This window comes from Sciurus vulgaris (genome assembly GCF_902686455.1).
Source record: "Sciurus vulgaris genome assembly, chromosome: 8".
Lineage (NCBI taxonomy): Eukaryota > Metazoa > Chordata > Mammalia > Rodentia > Sciuridae > Sciurus > Sciurus vulgaris.
The window spans coordinates 117,687,477-117,707,348 of record NC_136468.1 but is presented as its reverse complement, the minus strand read 5'-3'; the positions used below and the strand labels follow the sequence as shown (position 1 = coordinate 117,707,348).

Here is a 19,872-nt window from a genome sequence, read left to right as displayed (position 1 = left end):
AGGGGGGCGGGCGGGTGCCGCGGCCCGGTTAGTGGGGAGGGGGCGGCGGCCATGGAGCGGGTAAACGACGCTTCCTGCGGCCCCTCGGGCTGCTACACCTACCAGGTGAGCAGACACAGTACCGAGATGCTGCACAACCTGAACCAGCAGCGCAAAAACGGCGGGCGCTTCTGCGACGTGCTTTTGCGGGTGGGCGATGAGAGCTTCCCAGCGCACCGCGCCGTGCTGGCCGCCTGCAGCGAGTACTTTGAGTCGGTGTTCAGTGCCCAGTTGGGCGACGGCGGAGCTGCGGACGGGGGTCCCGCTGATGTGGGGGGCGCGGCGGCAGCTCCTGGCGGCGGGGCCGGGGGCAGCCGGGAGCTGGAGATGCACACCATCAGTTCCAAGGTGTTCGGGGACATCCTGGACTTCGCTTACACTTCCCGCATCGTGGTACGCCTGGAGAGCTTCCCAGAGCTCATGACGGCCGCCAAGTTCCTGCTGATGAGATCGGTCATCGAGATCTGCCAGGAAGTCATCAAACAGTCCAATGTACAGATCCTGGTGCCCCCTGCCCGGGCCGACATCATGCTCTTTCGGCCCCCTGGGACTTCTGACTTGGGCTTCCCTTTGGACATGACTAACGGGGCAGCCTTGGCAGCCAACAGCAATGGTATCGCGGGCAGCATGCAGCCTGAGGAGGAAGCAGCCCGGGCCGCAGGTGCAGCCATAGCGAGCCAAGCCTCTTTGCCTGTGTTACCTGGGGTGGACCGCTTGCCCATGGTGGCTGGACCCCTGTCCCCCCAACTGCTGACTTCCCCATTTCCCAATGTGACATCAAGTGCCCCTCCACTGACTGGCAAGCGAGGCCGGGGCCGTCCAAGGAAGGCTAACCTGCTGGACTCAATGTTTGGGTCCCCAGGGGGCCTAAGGGAGGCAGGCATCCTTCCGTGTGGCCTATGTGGGAAGGTGTTCACTGATGCTAACCGGCTCCGGCAGCATGAGGCCCAGCATGGTGTCACCAGCCTCCAACTGGGCTACATCGACCTTCCTCCTCCCAGGCTGGGTGAGAATGGGCTCCCCATCTCTGAGGACCCCGATGGTCCCCGAAAGAGGAGCCGGACCAGGAAGCAGGTGGCTTGTGAGATCTGCGGCAAGATCTTCCGAGACGTCTACCATCTAAACCGGCACAAGCTGTCCCATTCTGGGGAGAAGCCCTACTCCTGTCCTGTGTGTGGACTGCGGTTCAAGAGAAAAGACCGCATGTCCTACCATGTGCGGTCCCATGATGGGTCGGTGGGCAAGCCCTACATCTGCCAGAGCTGTGGGAAAGGCTTCTCCAGGTGAGAAAGGCACCCTCCCCCACCCTGCCATGACCTTAGCCCTGGCTCATGTAACAGTTTCTTGTAAAGATCTGGGGATGTGGGATTTGTGGCAGGTCACTAGACCTTAATAGGACCATCCTGGGTTACAGAAGATTGTTTTAAGGATGTTCATTTTGAAATGGTGTGGCCAAGAGCTGCTTTCTGTCCCTTCAGGCAAGTTCTCTGGCACTAGGCATGCCCTACTGTCTCCCAAGGGGCCAGTGGGAAGGGGCCAGATTCTTCAGGCCAGAGCCATGGCCTGGCCATTCTTCTCCCTGGGCTCCCTTTGTGTTTCCGGCACCAGGCGTGGGGCCCACTCTGGGGGCGGGAGGCTGGGCTCCTCTGGAGACTTTCTGTGCTTGAATGGCTGTGGAGGGAAGGAGTGGAACAAGTGCATCTGGGACTCCTTACACTACTAAGGCACCAGATCCCTCAACACAGCCATCCTGGATCAGTACAGACTCCAGCTTTGTTCCTTACAGGATCCTGGGATTTTGAGACACAGAGCTGGGTCCCCAGGGCTGCTTTGTAACCTTGATCTGCTGTAACCTGGTGGCCCCAGAAACTAATCAAACCCATAGATCCCCTGTATGTTCTCATTAGTTTTCAGGACAGAATGGAAGGAGGGCAGGACCTCTTTTTAGATTTACTTATAGTGAGCCTGGCAGGGAACTGAGGACTTGTCTAGGAGCAGAGGACTTTAAAAATTTTTTTTTGCTTTTCTCTTAGAGAATATTCAGAATAAAAGACTGGTTTTAACTTGAATCCTGAGGACCTTGTGTGTGAACTTAGGGATGGAGAACTCCCTCAGAGGGGCCCCAACTAGGAACCAGTCTTACCGGTCAGGCAGCCCCTGCCCACCTGCTCAGGCGGGCATCTGGCTTACCAGCCTAGCTGGGGACTTAAGACTCCATTGCTGGTCTCTGGGGACTGAATTCCATCCGGGTGGCATTCATTGGCTACTGTGGCGGGAGAGGCTGGGGGATGGGAACACTGAGTTTCTAAGGGGCTTTAGTCTGGACAATGAATCACACACCCCCTCCCGGAAAGGCTGTAACAAGGCAGCCCTGCCTCATTCTAAAGCCTCCACCTCCGGTCCTAGAAATCATTTGAGTTTCTACTGGGGGAAATTGTGGGGGGTGGGTAGGAAGGATCAGAAACAAATGTTCACATCCCTTCCCCCTCTAGAGAAAACTGGGGCAGAGAGCCTGGGCCTATGGAGCCAGACCCGGGTGGTGACTTGTCTTTGTCATGCTGGGGTAGGGGAGAGGATTCCTCTCCAGTAGTTTGTGTGTGTGTGTGTGTGTGTGTGTGCGCGCACGCGTGCATACGCAGGGGCTTGGGGGTGAAGTATGGTCTGGTCAAGTTTGTACCCCATATTTCAAGTCTTGTTTTTAAGTCCCTCTTGGTTGTCTTTTTTCCAGGCCTGATCATCTAAATGGACATATCAAGCAGGTGCACACTTCTGAGCGACCTCACAAGTGTCAGGTAGGGGCCGGGCCAGGGCAAAGATGGGCAGAAGGAGAATGTTGCTGTTCTCACAGCCTCGGCCATGAGCAAGCTGCTGTGTGTGCTGGGGCCGGCTGACTGACCACCGCTTTGCACACCTCCCCACTTTGTCCTTCCACCTTCCCTCTGCCCTCCTTTGTTCTTCACCCTGCTCTCCTTTCCCCATGGCTGATGTTCCTTCCTTCCTGGTTGCTTGGTCTTGGTTCCCACCCTGTCTCTGTCTTCATTCTGTTGCTTCGCTTTCCTCTCCTGGTGTTTGCCAGCTCCTTGGATGATGGGCCACATTTTACAAGTGTTGTCCAGGGGGACCTGGTACCTTGCTGGTTCTTAGTAGTTTGCAAGGGACTGCAGAGATTTTAAGTGACTCTGGGAGGTCCAGCCAATAACTTTCCCCCTTGCCTGACTTGAGTTGGAGGTCCTTCTGGGTCTTCTCAGCCTAGGGCACAGGCAGTGAGGGGGGCAGATGGTAGGGAGTGGGTCATTCTGTCTCTGAACACCAGCACCTGCTTAACCTATCCTGAGCCACAGGTTCAAGCAGCCAGGCTGTTTGGGGGACTGGAGAGCAAGCATTTCCTTTTCCCTTGGGCTCTCTGCCTAGTAGCAGCACTTAGGGAAGGCCAGCTGAGATTCTTATCCTTGTCTGCTTGAACAACATCTCAGGGCTCTGCTGGTGTCCAGAAAATTGAGTTTCGTCTCCTGGCCACTGAACATTCCTTTGTGAATGGAAAACATGCTTCTGTCTTCTCCTTGGTTGTCTCCCCTCTCTTGGGCCAAGTTCCTGCCAGATGAGGGCAAGACAGGGTTGTGGACACTCCTATAACCTCTAGCAGGGACATACTGTTTCTCCTTAACCTGTTAGTGGTGTGGGAAGAGGGTTCAGGGAGATCTGTAGGGAGGAATAGATGTGCTATAGTAGGACAAAAAAAAAACCCCAGGGGCCAGGCATGGACAGTGTTCATAGACTGTAGCTAGGTGGCCTCCCCCAAGGAAGATGACCCAGGGTGGGCTTGCTGGGATCTGTCTTTGCCTGCTGCCTTCTCTCTATCTCTGATTTTCTCATCACAGAGCACATTCTGACTCTCCCAGGTAGTGTACTGAGCAGCCCCGGCAGAATAGGAGGAGCCCAGAGGGCAGTGGGGGCATGCCCGGTGGCCTGGGGGGGTAACCTGCACTCTCTGCCCTTTTTCCAGGTGTGGGTTGGGAGCAGCAGCGGCCTGCCGCCCCTGGAACCTCTTCCTAGCGACCTGCCATCATGGGACTTTGCCCAGCCTGCTTTGTGGAGGTCGTCCCATTCGGTTCCTGACACCGCCTTTTCCCTTTCTCTAAAAAAATCATTCCCAGCCCTTGAAAACCTGGGCCCAACACACTCCAGCAACGCTCTCTTCTGCCCAGCCCCACCAGGATATCTGAGGCAGGGCTGGACCACCCCAGAGGGTAGCCGGGCCTTTACCCAGTGGCCTGTAGGCTAGCCTGGGCTTCCTTGGTGATGGTATATGATGGAGGGGAATGGGAGTAGTGACTGGCCTGAGACCCCAGTTTTGGGAGAGGCCAGTAAAGTGGTAGGTGGTTCCTACCCATTATGCCCAATTCCTCCAGGGATGACTTGTCAATTTTTCCCAGCTCAGGGTCCCTAGATAGGGATAGCAGGGAGCACCCTTCTGGATCCCCCTTAGCCTCCAAGTTTCTTTCTGGGCTGTCTTGCCTGCTTCCCCCCCACCCCTGCAACAGGTGGTACCCCTGGGCCTGCTGAAGGTTGGTGCTTTCCCAGGAACTAAGCCACTAGTTTATTTGCTTTTCCCTGACATCACTTCCCATAGGCATAAGAAGTGGGATCTGGCCACTTTCCTCCCACTCTGGGAGTGACACAGCCTCCAGAGAAGCCCCTGGTGCAACTCCAAATGAAATCAAATGTGCTTCCCTCTCCCCTTCCCATTGAGATAGGTCCTGCTTTCATTTCTGGCTAGTGAATTAGACTTTTGCGCTTTTGAGAATTTTTTTAGCTGGTCTGCTCAGGAACTAAACTAACCAGTAGCTTTATATTGGCCCATTCCAATATATGGCTTTAGAGGTTGATAAAGCAGATTAGATCCTTCGATCCCACTGGTATGTCCCTCAGCCCCTGCATGCTCTGCAGGGAGGAGTGATGATAAAAAGTTTTCATTCTAACATTTGAGGCTTTGTGTGTTTTGTCCTTGGTCTGTGTCATAACACTGACATCATTGTCCCTGGGTGTATAAGCCCCACTCCTGCCCTGCTCTTCCAGCACACACAGACCTGCTCGCCCACTTCTGGCCCTGTGGCCCTGTTGCCAGAACTCTCATAATGGGGACCCAGCAGGTGAAGATGTGCTGGCTCTCATGCTCTGGGCTTGGTTAAATAGCAGAGGCCCCGGTTTGGCATGATGTGGTATGCTGAAAGCATCAGAGGTGAAGAGATGGCTTTCTGGGGTTGGTTCCTTGGGCCCTTGGCAGGCTGGGCACAGGCCATAACCTCTCAGCCCTTCCTGATGCCACAGATGAAAGGGCCAGTTACAGTCTGGTGCCATGGCTTGATTGGAAAGTCCATCTGAAGGTAGGGCAGGAAACCTCAAGCTTGGCAGGGTTACACAAGTCTCCTTGAGGCTTGGCCCAGTTCTTAACTGGTTCATAGACCCCGGGTACTGCTAGATTTATATGGGTGGGACATTTCACCCAGGTGGAGTGTAGCCAAAAACTGAATGTGGGGAGCAGCTCAAGACTTCTCCCATTGCTTCCAGTGGCCTCACTTGTTGGACTGGTTAGAAAAGGAATGAACTGGGGCACCCTCAAGAAGAAGGGGGCTAACAAGGCCCATGGAGCTGAACCTCCATGTCTTGTCAGACTTTTCCTTCACAGTGGAGGAAAGGCTGCTCAAGATGTCCCTTGAGGCTGCCAGACTTCAAAGACCACCAGGGGTACAAAGGGGTGTGCACTAGTATCCTTGGTACCATTGAGCTCCATTCCAAGCTGGTCAACTCTCAGAAAGAAAAACTTTAGGAAGTGTGGGAGGTGAGCAAGACTGGGGCTCAGTGTTGAGTAGTAGTGACCACAGATGATGACCCAAGCTCAGGAAGGCTGGATCAGGACCTGGCAGGTATACCTTCTAATATTAGGCTGCCTAAAGCACTGACTGCTGGCAGGACAGGAATTTCAAGCACAAGTGATCAGCATTCTGCTGCTAGCTGGCTTTCTTCCCATCGGAGTCCTCTGTCTTTTTGTCTCCAGAACAGGGAGTGCTCTTCTCCTGAGTGACCCTAGCTTGGAGGTTCTTGGCGTCCCCTTCTTTGAAATCTGTCTCTCACTCAACCAATTCTCTTTACTCCTGGGTGGTGTGACCAGGCTCTTTCATGTTTTGTGTTGTCTGAACTTCTGGCAGGCCTAGACTTGGACTTGTATACTTTTACAATTTCCCCAGAAAACCTCAGGGACTCCAGCCATAGAGGGTTAATCCTGGCACACAGAAGCCAACAATCACTTCAGCTTGGCTTTGTAACACAGTGAAAGTTTTTGTTGTGTGTGTGTGTTTTCTTTCCCCAGCAGCAGATTTACATTCCTAATTATGTTTGTTCAGACTAAAGTTAGCTTTCATTCCTTGAGAGATAATCAATGGAGGATGGGGTGGGGGAAGCCAGCCTGCTCTGGGATTTTAATTTTGCTTAGCTAATCCCCAAATGGACAATCCACTTGTGGATAATTGAGGGTTGGCTGTCCATCATCTTTAGGTAGAAAGGCATGACAGGCAAAGCCTTTAGAGGGCAGATCCAAAAAAAGGCTGGCAAGAGAAACAAGGCATCTCTTTCATACCCCTCTAGTGGCTCCCTCTCCTGGGAGCTATGGGAGAGAGACTGCTGAATGTGTGCTTTCAGCTCCCATTTTCTTATACCTGGTTGCCTCCTTCTAGTTCTGAGACTTAGAACATACTCCCTCTCACTGTTGGAAGGGTGGCTCAGGTCACTGCCTAGCGAAGCCAGCTCTTATCCCTGAGATAAATGGACAGGTACACCCTCTTTCTCAGTGGTGTTTATGGCAGCCCCTGCTCTGGTTTATAGGCTGGTGGGCTGGGTGGAAGTTTCTGAGTTTCTCCTCCCACTGTGCCACATCATCAGGTCACAAGGTGCCAGACCCAGATGGGCCCACCTGGGATCGTAAGACCAAGTATCCAGGATGCTTGCTTGCTTGCTTGCTTTCTTCCTTTCTTCCTTTCTTCCTTCCTTCCTTCCTTCCTTCCTTTCTTTTCTTTTTTTTTTTTTTTTTTTTGTACTGGGGATTGAACCCAGGGCACTCTACCATTGAGCTCCATCCCCAGACCTTTTTATTTATTTTGAGACAGGGTCTTTTAAGTGGCTGAGGTTGGTCTTGGAACTTGTGATCTTTCTGTCTCAGCCTCTGGAGTCACTAGGATTACAGGCATACACCACTGCACCAGGCTTGTAGGATGCTTTCTTTCTAAGTCGCCTAAGTGCTGGAATTTCCGTATACAAATCCGTTCACTTTTCCCTACCAGGGGAGTCATGGTTATCAAGTACACTGTGTTAATAAGCACCAGCACCTTTCACTCACAAAATGCTACTTCTACTGAATCTAATAATGAAAAGAGCACAGACTCAGGGCTGGTTCACACCCCAGCTGTCCTGTGTCCTCTCAGGGCCTCCATTTTCCTAGCTGTAAACTGGGAAAGATAAGAAGATCCGAGTAGTTATGAGGATTGCTCCAATACCTGGCAGTGGTGAGGGTGTTTAGATTGCTTTTTTAGATTGCTACTTTCTTCAGTAGCTGAGGTTTGGGCTTTGGGCAAGTTCATTTTCTAACTTCTTCATTAATCAAACAAATAAACTGAACATTAAAATAATAACAAACAGATAAAAGCAGTATTGCATTAGTATAACTTGTTTTGTTCAAATTTATAACTTTTAAAGACAAAGATCAGGAACAGCAAGGTTTGTACTTGAGCAGAGATATTTAGACACAGATTAGTAAATGGTGACATCTTCTACCTCTACAACATTGTATGTTTTGGCTTCTTGCTTTGATTGTATAGTATGGAGGCAGATAAACATTTGTAAATGGTGACAGTGTTCAGACACCTTGAGATCTCAGGTCCTGAAGATCTACTTATAAACAGACTACTGGAATATCTCCATTCTAGTTAGTAAATGGGTAGTGGTTCTTCAGTGGATTAATAGTCAATCTGTAGACTGGAGATGTGGCTCAGTGGTAGAGTGCTTGCCATGCGTGCATGAAGCCCTGGGTTCAATCCTCAGCACCACCAAAAAACAAACAAACAAACAAACAAACAAAAACAAAACAATTGATCTGTAATGTGTAATGCCCTTAAAGGGAAATGCTGCTTTCTCTCATAGTTCTAAAACAGTAAGCACACACATACGTAGAGAAAGGAAATGAGTGAAATACCTCCATGGAACCAAAATAGCTTGAACACCACTAGATTCACCTCTTCCCAGACTTTCTGACATTCTGCGTCCTCCAAGGCTGGGGTTACCTTTCCATGTCTCAGTAGAGGAAGGGATGTTGGGGAGAGGTAGTACCTGATACTAAGTTCTTCAGGTACTGAGAAATGCCTGGAGACTTGGGACCTGGGATCCAGGATGCAAGTGCCATCCTTCAGCCCTTGGGTCATCTATCCCGGGACCTGGCTGTAGTTGGTGTTCATGCTGTGGCTTTCCTTGGCTATGCACTACTAAAGGTGACCACACAACCTGCCTCAGAGGGCTGCTGTAAGGATGAACTACATGAAACAGATGCCTCTAACAGGTTAAGGGGCAGGACCTGCTCAATGCTTTACTATTACCGGCTCTTCCTCACTTTAACATTTCACAGATGCTTACAAAGCCTTGACCCCTTGGCCCTTGTTCTGAGGATTCTCACATTGATAGAATTTTATGGGCTGCTGCTTCTCTTTTTCTTTCCTTTCTCTCCCCTGCCCACTGACTCTTTGTCTTTATTTTACTGGGGATTAAATCCAGGGGCACTTTACCACTAAGCTACATCCCCAGCCTTTTTTTTTTTTGGGGGGGGGGGTACCAGGGATTAATTTAGGGACACTTGATCCTTGAGCCACATCCCCAGCCCTATTTTGTATTTTATTTAGGGACAGGGTCTCACTGAGTTGCTTAGCGCCTCACTTGAGGCTGACTTTGAATTCTGACTTTGATCCTCCTGTTTCAACCTCCTGAGCCACTGGGCCCACCCTTTTTTGTTATTTTAATTTTTGCTAAGTTATAGAGGCTGGCCTCGAACTTGCGATCCTCTTGCCTCATCATCCCAAGCTGTTGGATTACAGTCATGCACCATTGTGCTCAACTGATGGGCTGCTTTTTCAATTCAGAGTCATCAAATTATTATGAAGAGTCATCTCTGTGCTTTGTCTTGCCTTTCCTTTCCACTTCCCTGCAACCAAGATTAATGTCCCTTTTTTTTTTTTTTTTTTTTTGGGGGGTGCTGGGGATCGAACCCAGGGCCTTGTGCTTACAAGGCAAGCACTCTACCGACTGAGCTATCTCCCCAGCCCCTTAATGTCCCTTTTGAATAAAATGAATAAGTTGAATTCTTTGTATAAAACAAGAGGAAAGCTTGGGATGGACAACAGAAAGTCTGGTTTAGATGCTAGTAATTCATCTATCGTTCACTTATAGCCAGTACACCTGAAGTCAATGCTTAGTGATTAGAAATGTTGGGCTGGGGTTGTAGCTCAGTAGTAGAGTGCTTGCCTAGCATGTATGAGGCAGTGGGTTTGATCCTCAGCACCACATAAATAAATACAGGTTTTATGTCCATCTGCAACTAAAAAAAAAAAAAAAAAAAAAAAAAAGAATGAATATCTAACACCTAACTTTGTAGAGCAGTGTAGAACTTAGCTTGCCATGTTCTGGGCATGTTTATGGTAAAGAATCAGTAATTCCAACTCAAGTGTTCTATAAGGAGGCATCATGGAAAATAAGAGCAGCTACTTGGCATTCTGGGTAGAGAGTCTGAGCCAGACTCTAAAGTTCTTTTTAAAGAGAGTCCATGCTCTGGCCAGAATGGTTTTTGCTTCATGTTTTGCTTGGTCAGGTGAGGAATTCGGGGTTTCATCTCATCTGATTTTCCTTTCTGCTCTCAGACCTGCAATGCTTCTTTTGCCACCCGAGATCGTCTGCGCTCCCACCTGGCCTGTCATGAAGACAAGGTGCCCTGCCAGGTGTGTGGGAAGTACTTGCGGGCAGCATACATGGCAGACCACCTAAAGAAGCACAGTGAGGGGCCCAGCAACTTCTGCAGTATCTGTAATCGAGGTAATCTCCCCACTGTTTCTTCACTTCCAGAGGATGGGCCTGAGCTTGTATGGGAGGCCCAGGGGTGTCTTGACCACCCTGCCTCAGACTCTACTCTTTGCACAGCCCTCCCTTCCCACTGAATAATAAATTCCTTCATCACCCAGCTAGCTGTTTGCAAGCCCTTCCTTCCTAAGAAGCTCGGGGGGCTTGGAATGGAAGGTCCTGGGAGACCTATAGATGGAAACAGGAGAGAGGTGATTCCCAAACTTGGACCCATAATACATCTGCTGCTCAGGTGGCAGGATGGATACATTTTGCAAACACTACTTAACTCTCGAAATTGGAAGGGGACTCATTGGTTCTGAGTGGGGCATAAAGGGGTCCTGCTTCAAAGCTTTTGATGGCTGATTGACTGGCATATGAGAATCAGCCCCCAGCGTAGGAGGTCGAGTCTGGAGATGAACAAGAAGCACAAACTTTCTAGTAGAGTTGGTCAGAAGAGAGCCCAAACTCAGATTGTGGCCTTGATGAGAGGAAAGTAAAGGTGTTCTGAGCAGGGCAGTGTGCTTGAGGATGAGGTTGGCCTAGGTAGTGTCTAACTGTGGCAGCCATTGAGGTTGATGAAGTCAGACCTGTCCTTGAGGCTCTGCTGGGTCTAGTTGACTGTTGGAAGTGTTGGAAATTTGTGTTTGCAAGCACAGCGTCTGTGGAGGAGGCTTGCTCCCTGTCTGAGCTGAAGGAGGTTGGGCCAGCTGTCTCTGTGGGTGTGAGGATGCTTCTGTACTACATTCTGGCTTTGGCCACGTGAGGACGTTGCTGGGATTCTGTATCTTCTGGAGCACTCTTATTCCTATATTTTTGGAAGTCTGGGATATGGCTTAGAGGGTTGAACCAGGAGTCAGGGGCTCAGGGTTGAGTCCTAGCCTCTCGCTATGTCGTCTTGAGCTCTCTCCCCCTTATCCTCTCTAAGCCTCAGTTTCTTCTCTTAAATGGGGTCAAGAACAACCCCCTCTCCCATCTCCACAGGGTTGTCGTGAGCATCCAAGAAACAAGGTAAGTGAGCATTTTCTGAACCCACAAGGAACTACACATTTGGGAGACCCCGTTCATGCATTTTGTAACAATGGTAGGAAAAATACCACTTGAAGACATTCTGGTTTGGAACAAGCACAACACTTCTGCAGGTCTTGGCTGAACTCCTTGGGTGCCTGTGCTGTCTCCATGTGTGCTGAGGTTCCTGGTGGAGGGAGAATGTTGAGTAGCATGGTGTTCTTGGTATCCTGGAACAGGGTGCCTCCTTGAGACTGCACACCTGGGGTTTGCCATGGAGGCAACTGGATGTTGATGTTTGTTCCACTAGGAAACCTGCTGTGAAAGTGGGTGAAGTGGTAATTAAAGCTACTTGGGCTGTCTGTCCTGTTTTCTGACATGTCACAGCCCATTTCTGGTAGGAGCTTCCCCTAGAGAGCAAGCAACAGGGTTGTGCATACAGGGAAAATTATCAGGACAGTTTTGACCAGGACTGCCTAAGCCCTAGAAAAAGCTGGTTGTTTATCTTGCTTCATGCTAACCTGGCTCCGTGACAGTAACCCAAATAACTCTAAACCTGCTGTAATGCACTGTCAGCAGGCCTTTTATCAAGTTGTCAGTGTTGAAGTTCCCAGTCCCAGAACTAGGGTCAGAGACCAGAATGGAAAAGGATACCAATGATAAAACCTAGAAAGCCCAGCCCAGACTGCAGAGAAAGGCACGAACTAGATAGGAGACCCAGTATCCTTGGGAGTCCTACTCAGGGGAAGAGCTGAGAGCAGCAAGGAGCAGCAGGAAAGGTGCCCAGTTAGGAGATAGCCAATGTGGCCAAGCCAAAAACTATTGTGTATGTCAGGATTTTTTTACCCCAAGAGCTAGCAAAGAGGACTTGGGCAATAGCCACAAGCTATGTGATTGGAGTGGGGAATCCACAGGAGTAAACTAGAGTCCACCTTTTCTCAGAAAAGCCAAGACTATATCTGGATCGCAGGCTAAACATCTTTGGGTCCCATAGTCAAAGGAGGAAGTCCCATTCCTCTGAGAAGACAAAAGAAAGCTCTGGTACAACCCATGCTGGGTACTGAGAAGGAAGAGAAAACAACTGTAGTCTTTATCAGAAGAGAAGGAGCAGAAGGCTACCTCTGGACTCAATTCAAGGGCAAAAAAAAAAAAAAAAAAGAAAAAAAGAAAAGAAACAAAGAAAGGAAGAGGAAGAGACCAAAAAAGAGAAGAGGAAAGAAGGGTGTTTTTCTAGGAAGAGGAAAAGGTTCTTTCTGGACACTAAAGACACTGAGAGATTGGAATCAGAATGCAGAGAGCTCTTTGTCATCCCTTGCTCTGTAGCCACCAAGACTATGAATACAAAGGAGTTGTCTGAAGAAATGAATGTTCTTAGGGGATAGAGTGCTTGCCTCACATATGCAAGGCTCTGGGCTTGATCCTCAGCACCGCAATAACATTACAAAATTTTTAAAAATAAAGTTTTTATTTCTGCAAGAGTTCAAGCAAAGGATAAATATTAGCTAGCTGGTCAGAGCACTTAAGATTTAATTAGTGGCTGGGAGCAGTGGTGCACACCTGTAATCCCAGTGACTTAGAAGGTTGAGGCAGAAGGATTGCAAGTTTGAATCAGGTGTGCTCTGAGATCCTTCAATCTCAACAATTCTTGAACAATCAATTTAACTCCCTATAGACCTGCCTTTTTTCAGACTTTGCTACAAAAAATACTGGCTGTGAAGAATGGGGAAGACAGGAAGATAGTCTGTGGGCTCTACTCCCACACTTGAGTCAGATGCAAATTTAGGTGACAGATGATGCTGTCTTTATCCTAGATACATATCAGGACATGCACTTTATCATTTGTAGAAGAATGGATAGCATATTATGACTAGAAAAGGTTGTTCCCATACTCTCAGGTTGAGGAAATCAGTTGAGTTGAATAGTGGGAAGGAAAAAAGGTCCTTGCCTTGTGGTTTTCTTCTTTCTTTTTACATTTCTTTTTCTCTTTCTTTCTTTCAATCTGGTGATTTTCTTCTTTCTTTTACAAATTCTTTTTCTTTCTTTTTTCTTTTTCTTTTTGGGCATTGAACCCACGGACACTTTTCCACTAAGTTATATCCCCCCCACCCTTTTTAAAAAATATTTTTTAGATGTTGATAGACCTTTATTTATTTATGTATTTTTATGTGGTTGAACCCAGTGCCTCACACATGCTAGGCAAGCACTCTACCACTAAGCTACAACCCCAGCCCTCCCCCAACATTTTTGATTTTTATTTTTGTTTTCATTTTGAGACAGGGTCTCCCTAAGTTGCTGGGGATGGTGTTGAGGTTGTGATCCTCCTGCCTCAGCCTCCCAAATTGCTGGGATTACAGGCATGCACCACTGTGCCTGGCTTTTTTAAAAAAATTCTGTAGCAGTATCTTTGTATAGATACATATGTGCTGGGATGGGGACAAGGGATAGGCTTATTGGGAATCTGCCTTTGACAGAGACATTTGGATTCAAACATCATTGCTTAAAAGTAGAGGAAGGCTTTTCCCCAGTCAGGTGGGGATGGACACAGACAACTTGTCATTCCCTTGAATTGACAATCCTACTGCACAATTGAGTACAGCTCCTCCAGGGTTTGGATAGAGATAAAGCAGTCTCCATTCCCTGCATGGATGTGTAATCTGCCAGAGGAGAATTTACTTCTGGACTGTGAATTGCATGGACACCAGGCAAGAGAATACAACTGAGGAGCAGTGGTCTTTTGCTAATAAACTCTTCATCTCTGGAGAGAGAAGGTGGTTTTTTTTTTGGTTGTAGCATTAGTCACATATGTGTTCAGCATTTCCATCACATGGATCATGGATCAAGCTCACTCTGGCTATTAGTTAATCAGTGGTGAATGGGCTGGTGAGTTTAGAATTATGGCTAAATATGTCTGACTTGAAAGCTGTGTTTTGCTCAGAAGCTCAGTTTATTTCATCCCAACACTTGGCTGCCAAGTTGATCTGTGTTTAAATTTTGGGCTTTAAGTGGCAGCTGTGGATCCATTCCTGCTGCCCCGCCAAGTGGTTTTGCTATAGATAGTACAATCTGCAGCTGGGGTAAAGTCAAAGGACCCAGCCACATGTTTCTCAGACTGTCTTTCAGGAAAAGACAGAAAGTTTTTATTGAGCATCTGCTATATTCTGGTATAGCTCTCCCTACAGGGAGTGAATATAATAATTCCTGATGTTTTCCCCTCCTTGCCCATCTGATCTGATTGTAGTGGACCAGCTCTGGCATGTCATGTGTGGTACAGGGGTGGGGGGCATTCATGTTATTTTAGAGGACCACAAGGGATTAAAAAACCAAAGAAAAAAATTTCTTCTAAAGTGGTACATTATCTTAAGGTTCTGATATCTTGAACTTTTTGCCAGGGGCCAATGTTTTCCTGTTTCGGCTTGGTTTTGGAGGTTCCCACAGCACCAACTCAAGGGGCAGGGCTAAGAGCCATTTCCCCATAACTTTGTCTTGTTTTTGCCTTGAGCCTCCCTTTTTGAAATGTTTACATGGGTGCAGCCAGTCTGTCCTCTGGTGACTGGCCCCAGGCCAACCACTTTAAGTTGCCACCCAAGACAGCTCACTCTCCCAGGCGGGACAGGACACCAGCACTTGTTCATGCAGATCTTTGAAGTAGCTGTGCTGGGAAAGGAAAGAAATTTCTCTTGATCTCACATTTCCTTCCAGAACCACTAACTGCTGCTGTTGGGAGTATGTAAGCTTTCCACAGGCCAATCCTCTCTCTATCACTTTGCTTCCATCCTAACCCCCCAGTATGGCAGAATATTGGTGATAGTGAAACCTACTGACAAAAGTCCAAAGGATGTTTCTAGCACCCAGGGCTAAATACAGGACTCATTAAAGGGTCTTGCCAAATTCTGGTGGCACGTGGTCATGGGGTTAGAGTGAGTCCAGGCCTCTTGTTTCATAAGAATTTCCAATACATAGGGTGTAAGGAGAACTCTGTGGAATAGTACATGCAATATGATAGCCTTGGTATACCACCACCATTTAGTATGGTTCTAGTAGCATTCAAAATGCTATGGCATTCAGACTTTTTAAAAACAAATTTTGGGCAGACATTATATAGTACACTCTATCCTCTGACCCTTTAGCAGTGAATCTCACTGTGATCTTGTGATTGTGTAATTTTAAAAGGGAATGAAAGCACCTGAGCATGTGTTGACCAGATCTGGATGAATTAAAGGGACACCGTCAGAGCACTTGCACCCCAAGCAGGCCTTATACTAAAAAAGCTTTGGTTCCTGCTTAAGGCACTTTTTTTTTTTAAATTTTTTGGTGGTGCTGGGGATTGAACCCAGGGCCTTAGTGCATGCTAGACAAGCACGTACCAACTGAGCTATATCCCCAGCTTGCTAAAGGCACTTTCTGATCCTTGACCACAGTGGAGTTCATGGCATACCTCCTTCCTGTAAAACTAAAGTTGAAATCCTTTTACCTGACCTAACTAATTCTGTATCCTTGGACTTGTGGCTGCTGTGGAAGTTGGTCCAATAGCTGCTCTTCCCAGCCTGAGATATCTCATGGCTCAAATTGACCAAAGCACCTGGGAGTAACCTGGAACAGCTCCAAGATGACTGGATTGCCCCTCCCTCAAAACAAAGACAAATAGAGATCATCCTTTTTTCTTTTTCTCCTAAGTGAATCTGGTGGATAGACCAAAAGACAACCACAGATAAGGGATGACAATGCCTATTAAATATAACTTCCTATTTTGTTGTTGTTCTTCAGAAGGTCTAAGCAGTTACTAAACCCAGTTATTCTGAAGGCAGGAAAGTTAGCAAAAGAGAACATATCCAACAGGTAGAAGGAGGGGAATTATTGGAATCATTCCTTGAGGATTTCATTTTATTGCTACCTGGTTTGATATTCAGTTTCCCTGTAACAAATGTTAAGTATGCATTCTGCTAGCTGGAATCCTGGGGCTTTCCTAGAGTCCCACATATTTGTCTGACCATATTTCTAGCCATGGTCCCTGCAGTTGACCTGGAGTATGGGATATCCACTCAAAATGTTACTGAGGCATCATACAAACCCAAAGGCAGTTGGGAGCAGGATCTGAGGCCATCCCACCAGGTGGCTGGCTGCGCCCTTCAGTGAGCCTTTCAGAACGGGCTTTTCAGAGAAGCTGATTCATGGACAGTGCCATCGTCAGTCCTGAGCCACGTGGCTCATATGGCTACACCTGTTTTTGAGCCAAGGAGGGGGTCCCTTCTAGGTGCAGCTGATCTGGGAAGGCTAGCCAGAGCCGCCAAAGGAGAGGCGCTGGGGAGCAGAGAGGTCTGTCTTGCTGGCCGCGGGATCTCATCTCCTTTTGTCTTGTTTAGGTTTCTCCTCTGCCTCCTACTTAAAGGTCCATGTTAAAACCCACCACGGTGTTCCCCTTCCCCAGGTCTCCAGGCACCAGGAGCCCATCCCGAATGGGGGAGCAGCGTTCCACTGCGCCAGGACCTATGGCAACAAAGGCAAGCGACCCCTTGCTCTGCACTTTGCTTCTCTGCGCAGACTGTGTTGTGGGGGCGCTGGGCCGGGTGTGGGGAGGCGGGAAGGCTGCCAGCTTTCTGGCTGCCTTGAGGAGGCTCAGTGACTGAAGTGGCAGTGGCATCCAGGATAAAAGTCACCGTGGGTATCTCACTCCAGGGTACTGAGTGAAGCTTTAGGGCACTGCCAAAGTCCAGCCCCCGCCTCCTCTTCCCCAGCCCTCCTTCCTCCCACCTGGCCCCCTACCGTCTGGAGCCCTACAGGGATGTCCCAGGATCAGGGCAGGAAGAGAAGCCCTGCATGATGAGTCCACTGGGCCTGTCGGTTGCCTGTTGCCCTGTAGGATGGTGTGAAGCTGCAACTGAATGCTTTTTCCTTTGTTGACCCTGTGAGCTGGAAGGAGCCAGTGGCTGGCTTCTCCCACAATAGAGGTTGTTGGTTGCTCTGAGTGGCCCTTTCTGGAGAGGCTTGGGCTGTGTTCGTGAGATGCATGGCAATAAATGAGCTGCCTGATCACCTCTGACTTGGAGTTGGTTTGTGGAGAGCTCCCAGGCCCACCTTTACTGATTGACTCAGGTTGTTGTGTTCTGTGTCATTGTTGTTACTCTCTTGGAATGAGGCCAAGGGCTTGGCATATGTAGAGATGGCATGCTCCATGCTCCCATCACAGATCTCCCATCCTGTAATGGCTCTCTGGACCCAGGCAGGAAACTGATAGTTAGTAAAAGATTCCGGTGTGGGCCTTGCAAGGCAGAACAGTGAGGGTTATCTCTTGGTCTGTCTTGTCCTAAGCCCTGGGTAGGGACACCCAGGAGACTGAATTGTTCAGAGTGCTTTGGCTACATGGTCCTGGAAGGGTTTGGGCAGGAGGAAGGAGATGAGGTCAGGGCTTGTGTTTGGATTGGTTTTTGTCTGAGCCATTGATGGAGTTTAGCTATCTAGGTAGAGGACCTCACAGTTCTGGTTCTGCCTGCCTTGCAAGCGTTGCAGCTAGTCTTGTGCAGGAGATGAGGCCACTGTTTCACCTGCTCAGCAACATCAGCATAGTTGTACCCCAGGAAGCATCCAAGAGAGCACTTAGGAGTTGGGGGTCTTTGAGTCATTCTGGGCAGAAGCAGTAAAGGTCCCGTCTTCGTATCCCTTCCTTGAAGCAGGCTGAAATGATGGTGAGTCATACATGTGCACTTGCATGAGGAGTCCACGGTGAGGGAGGCTGGCAGCCCCAGGGCCCTGCTGTGTCACCCGCATAGGCACTCCAGGATCCCAGACTGACCAGCCAAACCTCCATGGGTTCTGTTAGGGCAGTGGCTGGCCATCAGCTACCTTCCAAAGGCCTGTGAGCAGGCCTCTCATGACCCCTCCAGAGGGGGCAGCTCCAAAGATTGGCCTCATCTCTCCCCTGTGTTCTGTTTTTTCATAGAAGGCCAGAAATGCTCACATCAGGATCCGATTGAGAGCTCTGACTCCTATGGTGACCTCTCAGATGCCAGTGACCTGAAGACGCCGGAGAAGCAGAGCACCAACGGCTCTTTCTCCTGTGACATGACAGTCCCTAAAAACAAAATGGAGTCTGACGGGGAGAAGAAGTACCCATGCCCTGAATGTGGGAGCTTCTTCCGCTCTAAGTCCTACTTGAACAAACACATCCAGAAGGTGCATGTCCGGGCCCTTGGAGGCCCCTTGGGTGACCTGGGCCCTGCCCTTGGCTCACCATTCTCTCCCCAGCAGAACATGTCTCTTCTTGAGTCCTTTGGGTTTCAGATTGTTCAGTCGGCATTTGCATCATCTTTAGTAGATCCTGAGGTGGACCAGCAGCCCATGGGGCCTGAGGGAAAGTGAGGCAGATACTGTGTCCCCACAGAAACAGTCATCTGGGGACTGCTGAAAAATGCTGTGAATGCGGAGGGAAGTGATGTCTTTGGGTTCTGTAGCTGAGAGATTTTTATTCGTTTTTAACTCCCCCCATCCCTACTCCCTCTCTACTACCCATTCCCCCAATGGTCTTTAGAAATAGGTTCTCATCTGATACTCTGCAGAAATATCTGCAAGTCCCTATATGGGACAAGGGCAGAAACACTACATAGGCCTTTAAGGCAACACCAGTTCTGATTTCTCTAATGGGCAGAAACCAGAATCCTGGTGCTCAGTTCTTAGTGATTCCAATTCCAAACCCAAACCCAAACCCTATGGCATTTTGGGACCTCAGAAAGTTTGGTTCCATCCCACTTCTCTTAATTCCTCATTTCCTTTTCCCATATCCCTCAAAGTAAATCATAGTAGGGTCTCTACCCACTCATACAACCTTGATACCCAACTGTTTTTAAGGAAGCCAGAAGCCTATAGCATCCCATGGACCATGGGGTGAGTGTTCTCCAAGAGCCCCACTGAGCTTAGCTCTTGGCCTGGAGGACATCAGATTTTCCTGAGCCTTGCTGGAGGCTAGAGTGTCACTGCTAGAACAAGCTCAGCTATTGAGGACACCCCTACCCCAAATTCCAGTTCTTACATGATTTTAACCATTCAACTTGCTGTTGGGTTTTAATTCTCTAATTATTATTATTATTATTATTATTTTTTAGGACCAGTTGTAGTGAATTGCTACTGAAAGCTATCCCAGGTGATACAGAGCTCTTTGTAAACCGCAGTCACACGTTAGGGTTAGTATTAAACTTCGTTTAGATGTACTATAATTAACTTGGTTAGTTGATTGTTTGAAGTCTATGGAAGAAATAGTTTTATGCAAAATTTTAAAAATGCCAGTCTGGTCAGGAAGGTCAGGAGTTTCAGTGCTGTCGAGTCAGGAAGACAGGAGAGCCAACAGGTAGGGACATCATGTACCTTGGTTGTGTCATACATGAGCAAACCCAGGTTGACCTTGTGATGTGAATTGATCTGATCAGACTGTATTAAAAATGTTAGTACCTTATTCTGCCTGCTCCCTCGAGTCCAGTTTTTCGGCTGGGGGCGGGGGCGGTCTGTGGAACCTGGAGGTAAGCAGTCTACACCCCTATACCTGGGGTGAGGACAGGATCCCAAGATAATTCTCTTCACTGTACCAGTTCCACTGGGACTGTTAAGTAGATGTTCCTACTGAAGACTTAGGTGCCAGAATTCATCCTTTTTTTTTTTTTTTTTTTTAATTTATCTTTACTGCTTATGTGCCAG

The 19,872-nt window shown here is 48.6% G+C and overlaps 1 protein-coding gene across 6 annotated transcripts; it reads left to right on the top strand.

The window, feature by feature from the left end:
- Positions 1-33: 33 nt before the first annotated feature.
- PATZ1 (POZ/BTB and AT hook containing zinc finger 1) lies at positions 34-19,633 on the top strand. 6 transcript variants are annotated; one of them, XR_013765486.1, is made up of 6 exons: positions 34-1,322; positions 2,768-2,831; positions 4,043-4,134; positions 9,990-10,161; positions 16,619-16,691; positions 18,128-18,145. XR_013765486.1 is itself a non-coding variant. In XM_079149706.1 (5 exons), the coding sequence occupies exons 1-4, from the start codon at positions 52-54 to the stop codon at positions 10,111-10,113; spliced, it is 1,551 nt and encodes a 516-aa protein (XP_079005832.1). In that variant the 5' UTR covers positions 34-51; the 3' UTR covers positions 10,114-10,161; positions 18,128-18,267. The 6 variants fall into 6 exon arrangements, 5 of the variants coding, with proteins under 5 accessions (XP_079005832.1, XP_079005828.1, XP_079005830.1 ...); XM_079149706.1 differs by lacking the exon at positions 16,619-16,691 and having other exon boundaries at positions 18,128-18,267; XM_079149702.1 differs by lacking the exon at positions 4,043-4,134 and having other exon boundaries at positions 35-1,322; positions 16,554-16,691; positions 18,128-19,633.
- Positions 19,634-19,872: the final 239 nt, after the last annotated feature.